At 42.3% G+C, this 22,628-nt stretch overlaps 1 protein-coding gene across 3 annotated transcripts in view; it reads right to left on the reverse strand.

The window, feature by feature from the left end:
- The window catches only part of nova2 (NOVA alternative splicing regulator 2), a 350,562-nt gene that overhangs the window by 248,940 nt on the left and 78,994 nt on the right, over window positions 1-22,628 (reverse strand). For 2 of the 3 annotated variants that reach the window (XM_034168680.1, XM_034168681.1), the window contains one exon: window positions 1,767-1,910. In XM_034168680.1, coding sequence (XP_034024571.1) covers window positions 1,767-1,910 — 144 coding nt within the window. Of the gene's footprint in view, window positions 1-1,766; window positions 1,911-10,256; window positions 10,261-12,053; window positions 12,059-22,628 lie in introns of those variants that run through there. The other variant, XM_034168683.1, reaches the window with a different exon arrangement.

Consider the following 22,628-nt stretch of genomic DNA (forward strand, 5'->3'; position numbering starts at 1 on the left):
AGCTAATTGGTGTGTGTCCTCTGGCTTCATGGATAGATAAAGCTGGGTATCATCTGCGTAACAATGAAAATTTAAGCAATACCGTCTAATAATACTGCCTAAGGGAAGCATGTATAAAGTGAATAAAATTGGTCCTAGCACAGAACCTTGTGGAACTCCATAATTAACTTTAGTCTGTGAAGAAGATTCCCCATTTACATGAACAAATTGTAATCTATTAGACAAATATGATTCAAACCACCGCAGCGCAGTGCCTTTAATACCTATGGCATGCTCTAATCTCTGTAATAAAATTTTATGGTCAACAGTATCAAAAGCAGCACTGAGATCTAACAGAACAAGCACAGAGATGAGTCCACTGTCCGAGGCCATAAGAAGATCATTTGTAACCTTCACTAATGCTGTTTCTGTACTATGATGAATTCTAAAACCTGACTGAAACTCTTCAAATAGACCATTCCTCTGCAGATGATCAGTTAGCTGTTTTACAACTACCCTTTCAAGAATTTTTGAGAGAAAAAATGACTACAGAAAGGTTATAGATCGAAAACCAACTATTTTCTGTTAATAATGCCACAAAAATGAAACAGATATCTAAAAAATTGGTTTCCTGAGATTTTTTTCACGCCCATGTCAGTAAAATGTAACTAAATGCTTAAAGCTTGTCATATATATTGTTTTGTTTTGTTTTTTAATTAGAAATATCTTACAGGAATGGTGCAGACAATAGTAAATCAATATTAACAATAAATATGGCGATGGGATTAACCAAAACCTTTTTTTGCAAGATAGCAATGATAGCAAGAAAGCAATACTACTTATAAAGGGAGTGGTTAAGCAAAAACCTCAAGCTAACCGAGAACATAACCTGCTCGGAGCAGGTTTGCCACACAGCATAAATTGCCATGGCAGCATACCTCGATCAAAACCTATCCACCTTTCGTAGTATGGGTTAACCGGGAAGTTACTCCAGACGTCATCAACTTACTCCCGAAGTTACCCTGATAAGCCAGTAACCCAGCTTCGTAGTACAGGCCCCTGGTGAACTCTTCACAGCATCTGCACCGGGACTAACAAATTCATTCAAGTCTATTATATAAACAGTCTGATCCTCTTCTGTGTTTGTTTTGACAAATAGTGGCTGTACAAATGTGGGACTGAGTTTGAATAAATGGAACAGCACAGGAACAGCACGGAAAATGCAGATTTATGGTGAAACTCTCTTGAAAACATTGATTGTGCCCACACTGATTTCTACTGATGTCTGGTTTTTGGACTCTAACCAAGATGGCAGCGCTCTGGCAACAGAGTGGAGTGGATCACCCCGGTCATCCATCTAGTGGGTTTGGACACACACACACACACACACACGTGCACACTCATCCACAGTGGCCTCCTCCTCATGACTCCAGTCACACGTCACTTCAGGGACGATGGTAGAATTTAGACAAGCACAATTTCACGTCTAATCCTGTAACTCTGACCTCAGAAGGGTGCATGCACGTGAGTCTGTGTGTGTGTGAGACTGTGCATGGCTGATGGTGGACACTGTTCTGAATAACTCCCAGGCAGCAGATAGAACCATGAAACACACTGCTGTGACTGAGGGACACGAGACCTCCACGAACAGTCTGACTGACATTTAAGCCCAAAGAGTTGCGGCATGCCAGGAAACACGCTCATTCACAAAATAATGACACATTTCCTTAATAACTCATGTGCATGGGTTCACCAATCCATCAGTCCATCCATGCACACATGCTTACCAGGGTAGAAGTCTTTGGATTTGGACAGTTTGATGGTGGCGCCGGTCTCTTTCTGCAGCTGAACGATGGTCTGGCCTCCCTTCCCGATGATAGAGCCTGCAGCGTAGCTGGGAATCAGAACCTTCAGGAAGTACTCTCCTTCCTCTGCACCAGAAAAAAGGAAACAGGAAGTCAGTGACAGGATGTTGATGTAGATGAGATCATTTTTGCTTGAAATAAAACTGGGAGGAAAAAACATTAGAAAAGCTACAGTATGCACACAAATTTAGTTACATTTTGACACAGATTTCAATCTGATGATTTTTTTTTTAAATCTCTTTCTGGATGTTTTTTAAAGGGTAACATCAAATATACTGAATTTCACAATTTGTATTTTACAGTCACACAACTTTTTGTGTGAGATTGAAACAAAATGTGATTTAGTATGACCTGACATTAACCCACGGGGTTCCTCAAGTGTCTATCCTTGATCCTCTTTTATCATGTGTGGGTGTTATTTTATGGTCTACATACATATGTAAAATCCAGTTAGTCAAAAAACACCAAATGTTATTTGATGTCAACATGCAATTAGGCTTAAGTCACTATGAGTGTGCAAGAACTTATGTATGTTAAAGAATTTGAACAGACCATTTTCATTTTGCTTATGGAAATTAGGGTATTTTCTAACGTGTTCTCTTTTAAATTTATTTAAATATAATTTTTGTCCATTACAGAAAAAAAAAAAAAAAAAACTGAACTTCCTGGGTTTTGTATCTGAACCCTTCATATAGTACACAGGCACGCACGCATGGATGGACGAACAGACAGACAGACAGACGATACATAGAATTATTCTTAGATGACACTTAGAGAGAGTCCCAGAATATGAGGTGTCTGAACATAAGAAAACCACTGACAATGTGCTGCATGGTGGAGAAGGCAGGACGTGAAGATTAATGATGTCTGAAAAGACATTAACAGCTACCAGAGTGAGGCCCCGGAACTGGCAAACAAAAGCTCAGCTCCGGCAGCAAGGGTGAGGAGGTACACCAGGGAAGAAGACACCGACAACACAAATGGCCTCGTCTCCAGAGAATCTTCCCTGGTGTAGTCACAACTGCAAGGAAACAACAGCCGAAGAACAGACCTACCCAGAGGTAAGACTGAGTGATACTGCAAAGACATGGTAGAAGGACACATCCCATGACCCTGATGCTCAGTGCCTGATGGACCTGGAACCATATCACAGCAATCTCCTAGAAGAAGAACTGCACTGTTATGGTCTGGACGCAGATTGAGGAGCGATCCAGCGTCTGACTGAACCCAGCGTCAAATAACCAGAAGCAGTTCCAAAAGAAACAAGTTTTATTTTTTTCACCTAGTGCTATACATGAAATACTAAACAAAACTGGTGAGGTGAAGAGGCGGCGTGCTTTCTCAGCGTCTCAGTAGATTGGAGCCCGAACGTTTTGGACTCAGGAATTCCGCCGACACCCCCCCAGGTGGCTTTTCCCAGGACTGTACTCTGTGAAGGAGGAACAGAGGTGAGGATATTCAACACTGTTACCACGAAATATTATTTAGAGGCACACTTATCAGCTACACGTTCAGGTCTGCTTTCAGATTTAGTTCAAAAGGGCTGCTGCTCACAGCTAGTGGAGGATAATCAATCCGCGCGCCACTGCCATGAGGAGCAAACCAGACAATTTTCACCAATATTTAATTATAACTGCGCAAAAACGCCAAATTACAATTACAGATAAGCCTTGCAGAATAATCACCTCTGACATGTGCTGATCGCGTTTGCCTCTCACCCTTGTCCTCCTTCACAGGCGCAATGTCAGAATCTGGAGCAGCCCTCAGTGTCCCAAAACAATCGTCACATGGTCGTATTCTCCGGCAATTCAGCCCTGATCACTGCTGGCTTAAATGCAGCTCTTCATTTCTTCACTGGCACGAGCTGAGAGTCCTTAGATCTGCACGTGAATGCCACAGGTGTCGTAGATCGTCCTGATAGAGAGCCGCACGTGAGTGCAACAGGTGCAGCAGATCACCGTAACAGAGGTGAGAGACTCTTCTGCAGCACACTCTCCCCAGAGATCAGTTCAAACCACCTGGGAGGAAAATAAACACAAAAACAGCAAAGCAATGCCCAGCCAAACCCCCCAACACACAACACTGCACAGCTTCATGGCAGAGCGAAAAAGATGTGAAATTTCAACTACAGGTTGGCAGAAGGCACATGGGAGAACTTGTGAACAAGACCCTGAGATACTTCAACTCCTCTTCTTGGGGCAGTTACTCTCTCCTGACCCAGAGAGGACAGTCCACCCTTTTCCAACAAAGGACCATGCTGTCATATTTGGACATACTGATTTTCAACCCAGTGGCTTCACACTCGGCCTCACACTTGCCCAGTGTGCATCAGAGGTCACTCTCTGTTGAAGCCAACAGAACCACATCATCCACAAAAAGCTGAGACACAATTCTGAGGTCACAGAAGCTGGATACCCTCCCTGACATCAGCCGCTGGGAACAGGCCTGGTGTCATGCAGAAACACAGCTCCTGCTTTGGTGGTGTAGATCAGCAGACTCCCACAGTAGCGCCAACAACACACCTCTGGTGATGCGGTCATAAAACGCACACATACTCCCAAGCACCCCACCACCACCACCACCCCCCAATACCTGTGCAAGGGTGCATTTTTTAATGATCGAAGTGAGTGAAGTCAAAGACATATTCACTGACATCAACTGCTCCGCCAGAGGCAGATCCAGCCTTTCATAGGGGCTGAGCCCCCCTCCTGGTTTCTCCAGATGCCACATTGGCTTGGCATTGTACTTTATATGCCACTTTGCTAAGCTGCAAGCGAACAAAACTGTAAGCATTTACAGTGCATCATGAGCGTTTTGGACAATTATTTAAAGAGCCCAGATGGAGTTGATGAGGCTGCAGCTGGATGCACCAAGGTGCACCTTTCTGGATGCACCTTTCTATTACTGCATTATCAACAGATGATGTCTGTCCATTCATACATCTGTTTATTTAAGCATGTCTGCCTATTTGTGTATCTGTTTGTATATTGTGTATTTGTACATCTGTTTATTTATACAACTGTCTATTTGTACGTTTCTTTGTCCATCTGTTCATAACACAATAAAGTATCTATATGTGTCCTCTCTTTTCAGTTGTAAATGATCAGTTTCAGTGTTAAAGTAACACTGACAGTGTTAAGGTTAACCTCAGAAGAGTTTTAACACTCGAAAGAGTAGACACATGGAGACACTTTCTTATGTTAATTTAACACTGGTGGTTTTGCTGCGTGCCGTACCGAGTGAGAATACAGGGTGGGCCAATAAAATGTTACCACTTTTTTAATTCGTACAATTAGAGAGTGTACTACAACAACCCACAGACCACTGAGGCCCTGAAGACCAACATCTGTCAGGAAATTCGGAGAATCCCTCTTGAGATGTGTGGCAATGTCATCACAAACTTCACTGTGCGTGTTGCAGCTGTAATCCAAAGAAGAGGAGCGTGGATTGAACATGTCATCACTTATTGAACTGTGCAGAAAACAAGAGACAAAGTGGGCAACCTTTGGTATCAAATGTTTATTTGATACTTCTGTTACAAGTCAGTAAATAAAATTTTCAAATAAGTTTTAATTTCAAAAACTTGTGTACGATCAAAAAAGTGGGAACATTTTATTGGTCCACCCTGTACATGATAAAGTAGTGGGAGGTGATGTTCTAGTGGTTAAAGTGTTGGGCTTGAGAGCAGAAGATCCTCGGTTCAAAACCCAACCAGACCGGTTAATCACTAAGGGCCCTTGGGCAAAGTCCTTAAATCCCCAGTTGCTCCCGGTGTGTAGTGAGCACCTTACATGGCAGCACCCTGACATTGGTGTGTTTGTGTGAATGGGTAAATGTGAGGCATCATTGTAAAAGCGCTTTCAGCCTTCTGATCCAGATGGAAAAGCGCTATATAAATAAAGTCCACTTAAAGTACCCTTCAAATACATGCAATGGATCACTTGTCCCACAGGGGACAAGCGATATAAGATCTTGAATTTACCTCTCAAAACACATTTTATGGCCACAAACAAATCTTTTCTTTGTGCATGTGAGGACTTGGTAAGTTAGACTAGTTTCTAGCATTCTGGTGTGCTCTAATCTGCACTGTTTCTTGATCTTTTTTGTCCACCCTCCAATGTACCAATGTCAGGTTATAACCCCAATTCCAATGAAGTTGGGACGTTGTGTAAAATGTAAATAAAACAGAATATAATGATTTGGAAATCCTCTTCAACCTATATTCAATTGAATACACCACAAAGACAAGATATTTAATGTTCAAACTGATAGACTTTATTGTTTTTGTGCAAATATTTGTTCAATTTGAAATGTATGCCCGCAACACGTTTCAAAAAAGTTGGGACGGGGCATCAAAAGACTGGAAAAGTTGATGAATGCTCAAAGAACACATAATTGGAAATAGGTGAATGTCATGATTGGGTATAAAAGGAACATCCCCAAAAGTCTCAGCTGGTGAGACTGAGATGGGGTGAGAATCACCACTTTGTGAACAGCTGCATGAAAAAATAGTCCAATGAACAATGTTTTTCAACATTCAATTGCAAGGAGTTTAGGGATTCTATCATCTACAGTCCATAATATAATCAGAATATTCAGAGAATCAGGAGAACTTTCTACACATAAGCGGCAAGGCCGAAAACCAACACTGAATGCCCGTGACCTTCGATCCCTCAGGCAGGCGGCACTGCATTTAAAACCGAGATCATTCTGTAAAGGATCTTACCGTGTGGGCTCAGGAACACCTCATAAAACTTTTGTCAGTTAACACAGTTCGTCGCTACATCTACAAGTGCAAGTTAAAACTTTATCATGCAAAGTGAAAGCCATACATCAACAACATCCAGAAATGCCGGCGCCTTCTCTGGGCCCAAGCTCATTTGAAATGGACAGACACAAAGTGGAAAAGTGTGCTGTGGTCTGATGAGTCTACATTTCAAATTGTTTTTGGAAATCATGGACGTCATGTCCTCTGGACAAAAGAGGGGAAAAAAACATCCAGATTGTTACCAGCGCAAAGTTCAAAAGCCAGCATCTATGATGGTATGTGGGTGTGTTAGTGCCCATGGCATGGGCAACTTACACATCTGTGATGGCACCATCAATGCTGAAAGGTACATCCAGGTTTTGGAGCAACAGATGCTGCCATCCAAGCAATGTCTTTTTCAGGGATGTCCCTGCTTATTTCAGCAAGATAATGCCAAGCCACATTCTGCACGTGTTACAAAAGCGTGGCTTTGTAGTAAAAGAGTGCAGGTACTAGACTGGCCTGCCTGCAGTCCAGACCTGTCGCCCATTGAAAATGTATGGCGCATTATGAAGCACAAAATATGTCAACGGAGACCCCGGACTGTTGAACAACTGCAGTCGTACATCAATCAAGAATGGGAAAGAATTCCACCTACAAAGCTTCAACAATAGGGTTCATAGAGTTTTGCGGTCAGGTGTTGGGGATGGGTTTGCAGGGCAGTCTGTGTTGCAACTGTGCGCTGCAGCCTTCCACTGCGATCTCTATCCGCCACTCCTACCCTGCAATTTTAATGCATACACTTTCTTTCTACACATTTAGTAAACACCTTCACTAATTAGAGTCGGGGTCACTAGACGGTGGTGGGTTTGCAGGGCAGGCTGTGGTGCAGCGGTGTGCCACAGCCTCCCACGGCAGTCTGCCACCTGCCGTCTCCTTGCACTGCTTTTAATGCAACACTTTATCTTTGCTCACTTAGGGGGTCGCACACAGCAAGGGAAATTAATTCTAACAACTATAGTGGGGTTGGTAGGTAGAGTGAGTGTGGCATGTTGGGTTGGCCCCGAATGGCTGTGGATGTCTGTGACTCTGGGGTAGGGGGTCTTCCTCGCCGGTTCTGCCGTGGTCCCCGGGCCTTACTCTGGGGCTGTGGGGCCCGGGGTCCCATGGCTCATTGGGGGGTGGGTGGTGGCAGTGGGGCGTGGGGGATGTGCTTGGGGGCGACGGCTGCTGGGGGGTTGGGGGCCGTGGTCTCCGTGGGATGGTGCCCCACTCTTGCTTGGGCAGTCTCCTGGTCTTGGGCTTTGGTGCTTGGGGTGGGGCCCGGGGTGGGGGGTGGGTTGGGCGCTGGGGGGGAGTTTGGAGGGGTCCTGCTGGCTGTGCTGCGGGGGAGCTTGGGTGTCGTGAGGGCCTCGTGCTTCCTGGCCCTGGGGGTTGGGCCTGACCTTTTGTCTGCGGGCCAGGCCCCACCCTTGTATGGCTCATTGGTCCCTGCCTGTGTCTTGGATACGGTTGTGGTGGCTCCTTTGCCCCCCGTCCTTGCCACCGCTCGCTCCCGGCTTCGGGGGCTGTGGCCCTGGTGGTGTGGTTCTGTAGTCCCCCCTATTGGTAGACTCTGCTGGCACCCTGTGTGCTTCCCTTGGGTATGGGGCTGCTCCCCATGCCTCCGTGGAGGGGGTGGTGTCAGGGGTACATACCGGCGCCGCCGGGCCGCTCCCATGTTGGTTCGTCATCTGGCCCGGTGGCTCTGGTGGCTGCTCTTCCTGGTCCCTGTGCCCTCCACTGCCCTTTTATCCTGGTTTCTCCTGGGGCCCCGCATCCTGGGCCCGTTGCCGTCGTCACTCGCGGCCATCCGTATGGCTTTGACGCGCCGGAGTGGTCCATGTCATATGGTAAGGTTCTGTACTTTAGTCTTGGCCCAACACACCAGCCACAGTAGTGATATTTAGCTGTGATCTAGGTCTCTGTGTGTGGATGGTTGCATGTTTGTGGCCGTCACCACAATTCGGATTTGGGTGCTCTCAAGGGGATTAACACTGTAGTGTCCTAGATTAGGGTATGGACGCTCACTAATTAGACAACAGACTGTTGCTGTCACTGCTTGTTCATGTGTGGTTGTTTGTCCTGGTAGGTTGTATGGTTGAGGCCCCGTCTCCTCTGTGTCTCACGTCACAGTTATTGTCTTCACCACTTGTCGTTCATTCTTGTCTGTCTTCGTGTTGTTTTGGTGGTCGGCCCTTCCTGACAGAAGATGTCAGCTGGCTTTGAGTAGGATGTTGAAGGCTGATCAGAAAGGGCGGGTGGGGGTCTCACACACACACACACACACACACACACACACACCACGTTCACTCACGCACTACATACCTTCTGTCTTGCAAGAATAAATTGCATATATGTGTATTAATGTTCATAAATGGCACTTACCATTACTATATATGCAGACGGGGGGGGGGGGGGGGTATTGCACATTTTCTGTAAATCCTATAAACTTCATTTCACTTCTCAACTTCTCAAAGTTTGTCTGCTATATGATATATTTAACTGAAATTGCTGAGCCAAACAACCAATGATTTATAAAGGAAAATCATGGAAATCATCAGGGGTCTGTTTATGTATCACACCCCGTATCATGCCCCAATGTATCTGTATCAGCCCGAGTTAGACTTGGGCACATGCCTCATTTCAGAGCTCAGCTGCTCATCCAGGACAGAGTCTCTTTACCCAACGCAATCAAATGGATTAATGGGATTATTCTATCAGACAACAAGGTAAAACCTCTTAAAACATTCTAAACTCAGTTTTAAGCAGAAATGAGGCGATACTTGGTGATGCTTTGAAATGACCGACGTGCAGTGAACGCATCAGCTAGCAGCTCATGTAGCTGCAGTGCTCTGATCACTTCCTCCGCCTTTCATTATGAAATAATGCTGAATTTATGTGGAAATGATTGTTGTACAAAAGCTTCACATATCTGTTGTTGAGTGGAGGCAGTTTGAAGCAGAAACGAGGTGATAATCAGTGAAACTGAAGATGATGCATGCACAGTGAAGGCAGGGAGGACTGATTTTTAGGGGGGACTGTTCGGTCGGTGACACCGGTGCAGTCGGATGAGCTGCTAGCTGCTACATTCACTGCTCTTCTGTCATTTCAAAGTGTCAGTAGCGACTCACCGATTATCACCTCATTTCTGCTTAAAATGGCCTTGTTTCTGCTTAAAACTGACTTTAGAATGATTTAAGAGGTTTTACTTTGTCACATGATGGTTAATAACCCATTACTCCCTTTGATCGCTTTACGTGTAGACTCAGACGAGCTGCTGTGGTCCTAAATGATGCATGCACAGTGAAGGTCGGGTGGACCAATTTTTAGGGGGTACCGTTCGGTCTGCGACAACGGCATTCAATTGTAGTTCACAAATTCTCAACAGGGCTGAGGTCGGGGCTTTGGGAAGGCCATTCCAGAAGCTTAATGTTAGCATACTTTATCCAACCCACAACTGGTTTTGATGTTTGTTTGAGATCACAATTGTGGCCAAGTTTCAACCATCTAGCTGTTGATTTGAGGTGACGTTGAAGAATTTGGAGGTAGTTCTCCATCAACATTGTCCAATGCACCAGTAAAACTGGGATCAAAACAGCCCCAGAGCATGACGTTACAACCACCATGCTTGGCAGCTGCTACAGTGTTCTTAGATTTGAAAGCCTCACCTTTACTCATCTAAACATGCTTTTTCTTCATGGCCAAACAGCTCAGTCTTCGTCTCATTTGACCATAAAACTTTTCCGCAGAAGGCATTTGGTTTCTCCATGTGGGCAGCTGCAAATTTCAGTCTAACTGAAGGTGTCGATTTGGCAGCAGCGGCTTCTTTCTTGGTCAGCACCCTCTCAGTCCAGGCCGATGTAAAACTCGCTTCACTGTGGACGGTGATGCTGGTGTTCCAGCAGTTTCCAGTTCAGAACAGGCCTGAGCCTTGGTGGTTCCTTGGTTGTTCCTCTACATCCTAACCAGTTCCTCTCTGAGGGGGGCAGTTTGGGTTTTCTTGGAAGCCTTGACAAAGTGGTGACATCTCCAACTAACTTGTACTCATGTACAGCTGTTTGTACCAATGATTATGGAATGCACAATTGTTTTGAAATGGCTTCAAGAGACTTTCCCAACTTGTTCTCCTTCACAGACCTCCTTGAGTTCTTTGGACTTTGCCATTGTTCTGAGTATTGCTCAATCCAATGAGTGCTAGACATCCCATTAGAGCAATCAGTCAACCGTGTCTGTCATCTGTCACACATTTGTGTGTTTAATCTTGAAGCATTTACTGAAATGCAGAGCGTTTGTGTGTGGACACGCGTGCTGCTCTGCCTTATTTCACTGCTGTGGGTCAGGTTCATGCACTGAGGTGGAGATCCACATGTGACAGGTTTTTGGTGGAGAAGTGTGTTCCAATTATGCTGGAACCAATGTTTTCCTGTCACTGTGGAACACCATCACCTCCTGTTATCGCTTTTTCTCTTCTAATTTCTTGTCATCCTCTCATTTCCTCTCCTCCTCTCATCCTCTTCTCCCTGTCCTTTCGTTGTCTTGCTTGTTCCTTCCTCTGCTGCAGTGACCCAATTTGAACATCAAGCCTCGAAATGACCCACTTTAGCTCACAACGAGCTAATTATAACCAGCCCATATTAATAAGGCAGGACAACTGGTAAATATCAAATGCACTCACACACACATAAGTGCACGATACGTATCAATCAATCAATCAACTTTTTTCTTATATAGCGCCAAATCACAACAAACAGTTGCCCCAAGGCGCTCCACATTGCAAGGCAAGGCCATACAATAATTCTGAAAAACCCCAACGGTCAAAACGACCCCCTATGAGCAAGCACTTGGCCACAGTGGGAAGGAAAAACTCCCTTTTAACAGGAAGAAACCTCCAGCAGAACCAGGCTCAGGGAGGGGCAGTCTTCTGCTGAGACTGGTTGGGGCTGAGGGACTTTGCCATTGTACATACGTATAAATACAATGGTGTGTCTCCCCTGCAGAACACCAAGTGACTCATCACTGTTGCATGGTAACATTTCTGTGTTACCATGGCAGTTACCAAAAACATGGAAGGAAGTGGCAAAAAACAAACAAAAAACCAACATGAATGAATTGACACCAGATATGTTGTGTTGAGACACTGGGGTTGCCCATGAACAAGGTTGGGTAGGATTACTTTGAAAGAATACATGTGGATTACATGTATGTATGTACATACATTTGGATTACTTGTAATCTGATTACTTTTGGATTACATTTCAAAGTAATCCTACCCAACCTTGCCCATGAATGACTGCCAGAGTATAATTTGTCCCACCACAGTTTTATGACAAGCCAAAATAATTCATTTTTTTCTCATAATAGCATAGCAGACCTCTAAAGTTGAAGTCAATACACAGTAAAATCACCAGTGTAAAACTAACACTGTCAGTGTACAAGGGCTGTCATGGATAGATAAAGCTGGGTATCATCTGCGTAACAACGAAAATTTAAGCAATGCTTTCTAATAATACTGCCTAAGGGAAGCATGTATAAAGTGAATAAAATTGGTCCTAGCACAGAACCTTGTGGAACTCCATAATTAACCTTAGTCTGTGAAGAAGATTCCCCATTCACATGAACAAATTGTAATCTATTAGATAAATATGATTCAAACCACCGCAGCGCAGTGCCTTTAATACCTATGGCATGCTCTAATCTCTGTAATAAAATTTTATGGTCAACAGTATCAAAAGCAACACTGAGGTCTAACAGAACAAGCACAGAGATGAGTCCACTGTCTGAGGCCATAAGAAGATCATTTGTAACCTTCACTGATGCTGTTTCTGTACAATGATGAATTCTGAAACCTGACTGAAACTCTTCAAATAGACCATTCCTCTGCACATGATCAGTTAGCTGTTTCAAGTGGGTTCCTTGGTCAGATAACAGCACTGATTCCAATGGTTGGTGTGTAGTATTCCAGATTTTCCACTCTTATTATTGCCCCCTTCCTGAATTGCCACCTTATTGTGGTGGAGGGTGGACTTTTTTCTGGTTCCGGAGCACAGCGGTGTTCTGCTGTATCTGTTAGCTGTTTGAACTGAGCTGTTTGAGTTCTTTGAATTAGCAGTCTTTTTCAAGACTTTTTTACTTTTTTTTACTTTTTCACCGTGCTCCAACGCCTAAAGAAGACCTCTAACGGTCGAAGCATCGCGACGGAGCTCTTTTATCAGCTAACCTTCATCAGCGTTGGCAAGCTAACTAGCTTGCCAACGCTTTCGTTTTTATTTTTATTTTATTTTTTAGCACTGTTGTCGTGCTGCTCCACAGCCTGCCTAGTGGATTTTTATTTTATTTTAGCACTGTTGTCGTGCGTTACCTGTGCTGCTCCACAGCCTGTCCAGTGGATTTTTATTTTATTTTTTAGCACTGTTGTCGTGTGTTACCTGTGCTGCTCCACAGCCTGTTCAGTGGATTTTTATTTTATTTTTGGCGCTGTTGTCGTGCGTTGCCTGTGCTGCTCCACAGCCTGTCCAGTGGATTTTTATTTTATTTTTTACCACTGTTGTCGTGTGTTACCTGTGCTGCTCCACAGCCTGTCCAGTGGATTTTTATTTTATTTTAGCACTGTTGTCGTGTGTTACCTGTGCTGCTCCACAGCCTGTTCAGTGGATTTTTATTTTATTTTTTAGCACTGTTGTCGTGCGTTACCTGTGCTGTTCCACAGCCTGTCCAGTGGATTTTTATTTTATTTTTTACCACTGTTGTCGTGTGTTACCTGTGCTGCTCCACAGCCTGTTCAGTGGATTTTTGTTTTGTTTTTTGGCACTGTTGTCGTGTGTTACCTGTGCTGCTCCACAGCCTGTCCAGTGGATTTTTATTTTATTTTTTACCACTGTTGTCGTGTGTTACCTGTGCTGCTCCGCAGCCTGTCCAGTGGATTTTTATTTTATTATTTTATTTTATTTTTTTATTTTTTTTTTAGCACTGTTGTCGTGCGTTACCTGTGCTGCTCCACAGCCTGTCCAGTGGATTTTTATTTTATTTTTTAGCACTGTTGTCGTGCGTTACCTGTGCTGCTCCACAGCCTGTCCAGTGGATTTTGATTTTTATTTTATTTTTTTGGGCGCTGTTGTCGTGCGTTACCTGTGCTGCTCCACAGCCTGTCCAGTGGATTTTTATTTAGCGCTGTTGTCGTGCGTTACCTGTGCTGCTCCACAGCCTGTCTAGTGGATTTTTATTTTGTTTTAGCACTGTTGTCGTGCGTTGCCTGTGCTGCTCCACAGCCTGTCCAGTGGATTTTTATTTTTATTTTATTTTTTAGCACTGTTGTTGTGCGTTACCTGTGCTGCTCCACAGCCTGTCCAGTGGATTTTTATTTTTATTTTATTTTTTAGCACTGTTGTTGTGCGTTACCTGTGCTGCTCCACAGCCTGTCTAGTGGATTTTTATTTTATTTTAGCACTGTTGTCGTGCGTTACCTGTGCTGCTCCACAGCCTGTCTAGTGGATTTTTATTTTGTTTTAGCACTGTTGTCGTGCGTTGCCTGTGCTGCTCCACAGCCTGTCCAGTGGATTTTGATTTTGATTTTATTTTTTTTGGCACTGTTGTTGTGTGTTACCTGTGCTGCTCCACAGCCTGTCTAGTGGATTTTTATTTTATTTTTTACCACTGTTGTCGTGTGTTACCTGTGCTGCTCCGCAGCCTGTCCAGTGGATTTTTATTTTATTATTTTATTTTATTTATTTATTTATTTTTTTTTTTTATCACTGTTGTCGTGCGTTACCTGTGCTGCTCCACAGCCTGTCCAGTGGATTTTTATTTTATTTTTTAGCACTGTTGTCGTGCGTTACCTGTGCTGCTCCACAGCCTGTCCAGTGGATTTTTATTTTATTTTTTACCACTGTTGTCGTGCGTTACCTGTGCTGCTCCACAGCCTGTCCAGTGGATTTTGATTTTGATTTTATTTTTTTGGGCGCTGTTGTCGTGCGTTACCTGTGCTGCTCCACAGCCTGTCTAGTGGATTTTTATTTAGCGCTGTTGTCGTGCGTTACCTGTGCTGCTCCACAGCCTGTCTAGTGGATTTTTATTTTGTTTTAGCACTGTTGTCATGCATTGCCTGTGCTGCTCCACAGCCTGTCCAGTGGATTTTTATTTTTATTTTATTTTATTTTTTAGCACTGTTGTTGTGCGTTACCTGTGCTGCTCCACAGCCTGTCTAGTGGATTTTTATTTTGTTTTAGCACTGTTGTCGTGCGTTACCTGTGCTGCTCCACAGCCTGTCTAGTGGATTTTTATTTTGTTTTAGCACTGTTGTCGTGCGTTGCCTGTGCTGCTCCACAGCCTGTCCAGTGGATTTTTATTTTGTTTTAGCACTGTTGTCGTGCGTTACCTGTGCTGCTCCACAGCCTGTCTAGTGGATTTTTATTTTGTTTTAGCACTGTTGTCGTGCGTTACCTGTGCTGCTCCACAGCCTGTCTAGTGGATTTTTATTTTGTTTTAGCACTGTTGTCGTGCGTTACCTGTGCTGCTCCACAGCCTGTCTAGTGGATTTTTATTTTGTTTTAGCACTGTTGTCGTGCGTTGCCTGTGCTGCTCCACAGCCTGTCCAGTGGATTTTTATTTTTATTTTATTTTATTTTTTAGCACTGTTGTTGTGCGTTACCTGTGCTGCTCCACAGCCTGTCTAGTGGATTTTTATTTTATTTTAGCACTGTTGTCGTGCGTTACCTGTGCTGCTCCACAGCCTGTCTAGTGGATTTTTATTTTGTTTTAGCACTGTTGTCGTGCGTTGCCTGTGCTGCTCCACAGCCTGTCCAGTGGATTTTTATTTTTATTTTATTTTATTTTTTAGCACTGTTGTTGTGCGTTACCTGTGCTGCTCCACAGCCTGTCTAGTGGATTTTTATTTTATTTTAGCACTGTTGTCGTGCGTTACCTGTGCTGCTCCACAGCCTGTCTAGTGGATTTTTATTTTGTTTTAGCACTGTTGTCGTGCGTTGCCTGTGCTGCTCCACAGCCTGTCCAGTGGATTTTTATTTTATTTTATTTTATTTTTTAGCACTGTTGTTGTGCGTTACCTGTGCTGCTCCACAGCCTGTCTAGTGGATTTTTATTTTATTTTAGCACTGTTGTCGTGCGTTACCTGTGCTGCTCCACAGCCTGTCTAGTGTCGGATTCCCTGTTTGGGAATCCGCTAGCTTAGCGTAGCTACTAGCTCTTAGCCGTTTTAGCATGGCGGCTTCTCCTGTCTCTCCCGTACTTTTCTGCTCTGGGTGTGAAATGTTTAGTTATTCCTCGGCCTCTTTTAGCAGTAACGGTACATGTAATAAGTGCAGCTTATTCGTAGCTTTGGAGGCCAGGCTGGGCGAATTGGAGGCTCGGCTCCGCACCGTGGAAAATTCTACAGCTAGCCAGGCCCCTGTAGTCGGTGCGGACCAAGGTAGCTTAGCCGCCGTTAGTTCCCCCCTGGCAGAACCCCGTGCAGTCGGGAAGGCAGGCTGACTGGGTGACTGTGAGGAGGAAGCGTAGCCCTAAACAGAAGCCCCGTGTACACCGTCAACCCGTTCACATCTCTAACCGTTTTTCCCCACTCGACGATACACTCGCCGAGGATCAAACTCTGGTTATTGGCGACTCTGTTTTGAGAAATGTGAAGTTAGCGACACCAGCAACCATTGTCAATTGTCTTCCGGGGGCCAGAGCAGGCGACATCGAAGGACATTTGAAATTGCTGGCTAAGGCTAAGCGTAAATTTGGTAAGATTGTAATTCACGTCGGCAGTAATGACACTCGGTTACGCCAATCGGAGGTCACTAAAATTAACATTGAATCGGTGTGTAACTTTGCAAAAACAATGTCGGACTCTGTTGTTTTCTCTGGGCCCCTCCCCAATCAGACCGGGAGTGACATGTTTAGCCGCATGTTCTCCTTGAATTGCTGGCTGTCTGAGTGGTGTCCAAAAAATGAGGTGGGCTTCATTGATAATTGGCAAAGCTTCTGGGGAAAACCTGGTCTTGTTAGGAGAGACGGCATCCATCCCACTTTAGAGGGAGCAGCTCTCATTTCTAGAAATCTGGCCAATTTTTTGGGATCCTCCAAACTGTGACTGTCTAGCGTTGGGACCAGGAGGCAGAGCTGTGGTCTTATACACCTCTCTGCAGCTTCTCTCCCCCTGCCATCCCCCTATTACCCCATCCCCGTAGAGACGGTGCCTGCTCCCAGACCACCAATAACTAGCAAAAATCTATTTAAGCATAAAAATTCAAAAAGAAAAAATAATATAGCACCTTCAATTGCACCACAGACTAAAACAGTTAAATGTGGTCTATTAAACATTAGGTCTCTTTCTTCTAAGTCCCTGTTGGTAAATGATATAATAATTGATCAACGTATTGATTTATTCTGCCTAACAGAAACTTGGTTACAGCAGGATGAATATGTTAGTTTAAATGAGTCAACACCCCCGAGTCACACTAACTGTCAGAATGCTCGTAGCACGGGCCGGGGCGGAGGATTAGCAGCAATCTTCCATTCCAGCTTATTAATTAATCAAAAACCTAGACAGAGCTTTAATTCATTTGAAAGCTTGTCTCTTAGTCTTGTCCATCCAAATTGGAAGTCCCAAAAACCAGTTTTATTTGTTATTATCTATCGTCCACCTGGTCGTTACTGTGAGTTTCTCTGTGAATTTTCAGACCTTTTGTCTGACTTAGTGCTTAGCTCAGATAAGATAATTATAGTGGGCGATTTTAACATCCACACAGATGCTGAGAATGACAGCCTCAACACTGCATTTAATCTATTATTAGACTCTATCGGCTTTGCTCAAAAAGTAAATGAGTCCACCCACCACTTTAATCATATTTTAGATCTTGTTCTGACTTATGGTATGGAAATAGAAGACTTAACAGTATTCCCTGAAAACTCCCTTTTGTCTGATCATTTTTTAATAACATTTACATTTACCCTGATGGACTACCCTGCAGTGGGGAATAAGTTTCATTACACTAGAAGTCTTTCAGAAAGCGCTGTAACTAGGTTTAAGGATATGATTCCTTCTTTATGTTCTCTAATGTCATATACCAACACAGAGCAGAGTAGCTACCTAAACTCTGTAAGGGAGTTAGAGTATCTTGTCAATAGTTTTACATCCTCATTGAAGACAACTTTGGATGCTGTAGCTCCTCTGAAAAAGAGAGCTTTAAATCAGAAGTGTCTGACTCCGTGGTATAACTCACAAACTCGTAGCTTAAAGCAGATAACCCGTAAGTTGGAGAGGAAATGGCGTCTCACTAATTTAGAAGATCTTCACTTAGCCTGGAAAAAGAGTTTGTTGCTCTATAAGAAAGCCCTTCGTGAAGCTAGGACATCTTTCTACTCATCACTAATTGAAGAAAATAAGAACAACCCCAGGTTTCTTTTCAGCACTGTAGCCAGGCTGACAAAGAGTCAGAGCTCTATTGAGCTGAGTATTCCATTAACTTTAACTAGTAATGACTTCATGACTTTCTTTGCTAACAAAATTTTGACTATTAGAGAAAAAATTACTCATAACCATCCCAAAGATGTATCGTTATCTTTGGCTGCTTTCAGTGATGCCGGTATTTGGTTAGACTCTTTCTCTCCGATTGTTCTGTCTGAGTTATTTTCATTAGTTACTTCATCCAAACCATCAACATGCTTATTAGACCCCATTCCTGCCAGGCTGCTCAAGGAAGTCCTACCATTATTTAATGCTTCAATCTTAAATATGATCAATCTATCTTTGTTAGTTGGTTATGTACCACAGGCCTTTAAGGTGGCAGTAATTAAACCATTACTTAAAAAGCCATCACTTGACCCAGCTATCTTAGCTAATTATAGGCCAATCTCCAACCTTCCTTTTCTCTCAAAGATTCTTGAGAGGGTAGTTGTAAAACAGCTAACTGATCACCTGCAGAGGAATGGTCTATTTGAAGAGTTTCAGTCAGGTTTTAGAATTCATCATAGTACAGAAACAGCATTAGTGAAGGTTACAAATGATCTTCTTATGGCTTCGGACAGTGGACTTATCTCTGTGCTTGTTCTGTTGGACCTCAGTGCTGCTTTTGATACTGTTGACCATAAAATTTTATTACAGAGATTAGAGCATGTCATAGGTATTAAAGGCATTGCGCTGCGGTGGTTTGAATCATATTTGTCTAATAGATTACAGTTTGTTCATGTAAATGGGGAATCTTCTTCACAGACTAAAGTTAATTATGGAGTTCCACAAGGTTCTGTGCTAGGACCAATTTTATTCACTTTATACATGCTTCCCTTGGGCAGTATTATTAGACGGTATTGCTTAAATTTTCATTGTTACGCAGATGATACCCAGCTTTATCTATCCATGAAGCCAGAGGATACGCACCAATTAGCTAAACTGCAGGATTGTCTTACAGACATAAAGACATGGATGACCTCTAATTTCCTGCTTTTAAACTCAGATAAAACTGAAGTTATTGTACTTGGCCCCACAAATCTTAGAAGCATGGTGTCTAACCAGATCGTTACTCTGGATGGCATTTCCCTGATCTCTAGTAATACTGTGAGAAATCTTGGAGTTATTTTTGATCAGGATATGTCATTCAAAGCGCATATTAAACAAATATGTAGGACTGCCTTTTTGCATTTACGCAATATCTCTAAAATCATAAAGGTCTTGTCTCAGAGTGATGCTGAAAAACTAATTCATGCATTTGTTTCCTCTAGGCTGGACTATTGTAATTCCTTATTATCAGGTTGTCCTAAAAGTTCCCTAAAAAGCCTTCAGTTGGTTCAGAATGCTGCAGCTAGAGTACTGACGGGGACTAGCAGGAGAGAGCATATCTCACCCGTGTTGGCCTCCCTTCATTGGCTTCCTGTTAATGCTAGAATAGAATTTAAAATTCTTCTTCTTACTTATAAGGTTTTGAATAATCAGGTCCCATCTTATCTTAGGGACCTCATAGTACCATATTACCCCATTAGAGCGCTTCGCTCTCAGACTGCGGGCTTACTTGTAGTTCCTAGGGTTTGTAAGAGTAGAATGGGAGGCAGAGCCTTCAGCTTTCAGGCTCCTCTCCTGTGGAACCAGCTCCCAATTCAGATCAGGGAGACAGATACCCTCTCTACTTTTAAGATTAGGCTTAAAACTTTCCTTTTCGCTAAGGCTTATAGTTAGGGCTGGATCGGGTGACCCTGGACCATCCCTTGGTTATGTTGCTTTAGACGTAGACTGTGTTTCATAATTATTGTATGGCCTTGCCTTGCAATGTGGAGCGCCTTGGGGCAACTGTTTGTTGTGATTTGGCGCTATACAAGAAAAAAGTTGATTGATTGATTGATTTTACAACTACCCTTTCAAGAATTTCTGAGAGAAAAGGAAGGTTGGAGATTGGCCTATAATTAGCTAAGATAGCTGGGTCAAGTGATGGCTTTTTAAGTAATGGTTTAATTACTGCCACCTTAAAAGCCTGTGGTACATAGCCAACTAATAAAGATAGATTGATCATATTTAAGATCGAAGCATTAATTAATGGTAGGGCTTCCTTGAGCAGCCTGGTAGGAATGGGGTCTAATAGACATGTTGATGGTTTGGAGGAAGTGACTAATGAAAATAACTCAGACAGAACAATTGGAGAGAAAGAGTCTAACCAAATACCGGCATCACTGAAAGCAGCCAAAGATAACGATATGTTTTTGGGATGGTTATGAGTAATTTTTTCTCTAATAGTTAAAATTTTATTAACAAAGAAAGATTTGATTTGATTTGTTCCCATCGATGGGAACAAAGTAAAATGTGTGAAATACCAAGTGTTCCAATACTTTTGGAGGGCACAGTATCTTGACCTTATTATGAGTGCAAAATGAGTGTGGTATTATTAATGTTTTGTTTAAGAATGTTTAATTTTCACTGTTGCTGCACTTTGTGTCAAATCATATATCATATATCGTATATCATATTGATATGACAATATTGCAATACAATAATTTGGACATATTGTACAGCCCTACTGTCAACTAGCTGAAAACTTTGAATATTAATTTACATCTACATTAAAAAAATGCTTAAAATGGCAGGGGGTTAAGAGGGCTGTAATTAGGGGGGCTGAAGCTGAAAGGCAAAAAAAGACAAATGCTTAAGAAGGTGGGGTGTCTGGGGGCTCGGCTCCCCCAGAAGCTAAAAGGTTTTAGCCATGCTAATGCTCCCCTGAAGCACTGACTCAAAAAAAGTCTGAAGCACCTAAATGACATGGTGAGATGCTGAAGAACTTCGCTTGTTCATGTCTGTGACATATGCATATTAATAATAATAATTTCAACAACTAAAATGTTTAGAAAGAATTTAAATGTTAGAAAAATCTTTAAAATAATAATTAATTTAATAGTTGCCTTTTTAAACAATGTAGATTATAAATTGAAAGTTTTACTGTTGCCATGTTGTCAACATTTAAAATGAGGTCAAGAAAGATGTCTTTATTTTATTTTTAATAAAACAAGTAATATGTTCATTGAAGTCAAGAAAAACTGTGTTTAATTCATGTTATACAAAAACCTTTTTTCAGGAAATAATATTTAAGTTCAACCGAAAATGACAGGACATACATGGTTTACTTTACATTACCATATTGTGAGCCAACAAACGCACTGTTTGCTTACTTACACATTTTGAAATTTTGAGACTTGGTTGATTATATTATGATACAGACCATGTATAAAGTTAACAATAAACTCTTGCCTCAACATGTCCAGGAACTGTTTAAAATGAGGGGGTCCTGTTATCACCTGAGAGGAACATTAGTGTTTGACATCTTAAAGTTTAAACTACTGTAAAAAAGTCACTGCGTCTGTAAAGGGGGTTAAAATCTGGAATAACTGTTCTGACAGTATTAAATTATCTGGTACTTTGGCTGGCTTGAAAAGACTATAAAAACGATATAATTTCTTATTATAGTGCAATAAATTAGGTGAACTGACTTTGTTACTGTTCTTCTGTTTTATCTGTGCTTTATACTGCTGTTTGTTCTGCTGTGTTCAGATACTTTCTTTTACTGATTAATCTATATTGTCTCTGCTTGGCTTTCTTGTCTTTTTTTTTTTTTTCTTTTTTGGAATTTGTTGTTTTGGGTGTACATGTATATGTGTATATAGCAACTAGTGAAATAAAATTAATTCATTTATTCATTCATTCATTTATTCACATTACTGTTAAAAATGCACCTCCAGTAAAGTGAGTATTGGTACAACTGGTTATCATTTTCATGTTGAGGTAGCGGGGGGTGTTGTCGGCAGCTGTTAGATGTAACTATTAAAGTAACTAGTAATCTAAATTAGTTACTTTTAAAACTGAGCAATCAGTAAAGTAACTACAGTAAATTACTTTTTCAAGGAGTAATCAGTAACTGGATTACTTTTTCTAAATAACTAATGTATTTATCCTGAAAGCGTTTTTTTTTTTTTTTTTTACTTTTTATTTAGCCATTTAAAACATTGAACAGAACATTTCTTGACATCTCATTTCCCTTAAAGTAAGAGGGTACACTCCATACATATATGATTTAGGGGTATGGTGGATAGAGTCTATACATGGTGACTAGGGTAAACTTTTCACAATCTAATGGGGGGATAATATTTGTTACATTTCTCGTCAAACCTCCACGTATCTCGAGATGCATGTCCATTTTTGTTCAAAGATGTCCATAGATAGCTGGAGATTTGCAGTCAGCCGCTCCATTATGTAAACATTTTTCAGTTTCTGTTTCCATTGTTCTATAGTTGGCGGTTTTACCTGTTTCCAATTTACCGTAATCATTTTCTTTGCTATCAGCAAGAGGATCCTCAATATGTATCGCTGATTAGTATTATATAGATCTCTAGGAATAACTCCCAGTAGGAACAACATAGGTTCTGGGGTAATATTTATTCCTAGAATAGTGTCTATCTCTTTTTTAATGTTGTCGAAAATATTCCTTTATTACCGGACATTCCCAAAAAATATCTGTTGTATCTCC

Source organism: Thalassophryne amazonica, chromosome 4 (genome assembly GCF_902500255.1).
Source record: "Thalassophryne amazonica chromosome 4, fThaAma1.1, whole genome shotgun sequence".
NCBI classification, from domain to species: Eukaryota; Metazoa; Chordata; class Actinopteri; order Batrachoidiformes; family Batrachoididae; genus Thalassophryne; species Thalassophryne amazonica.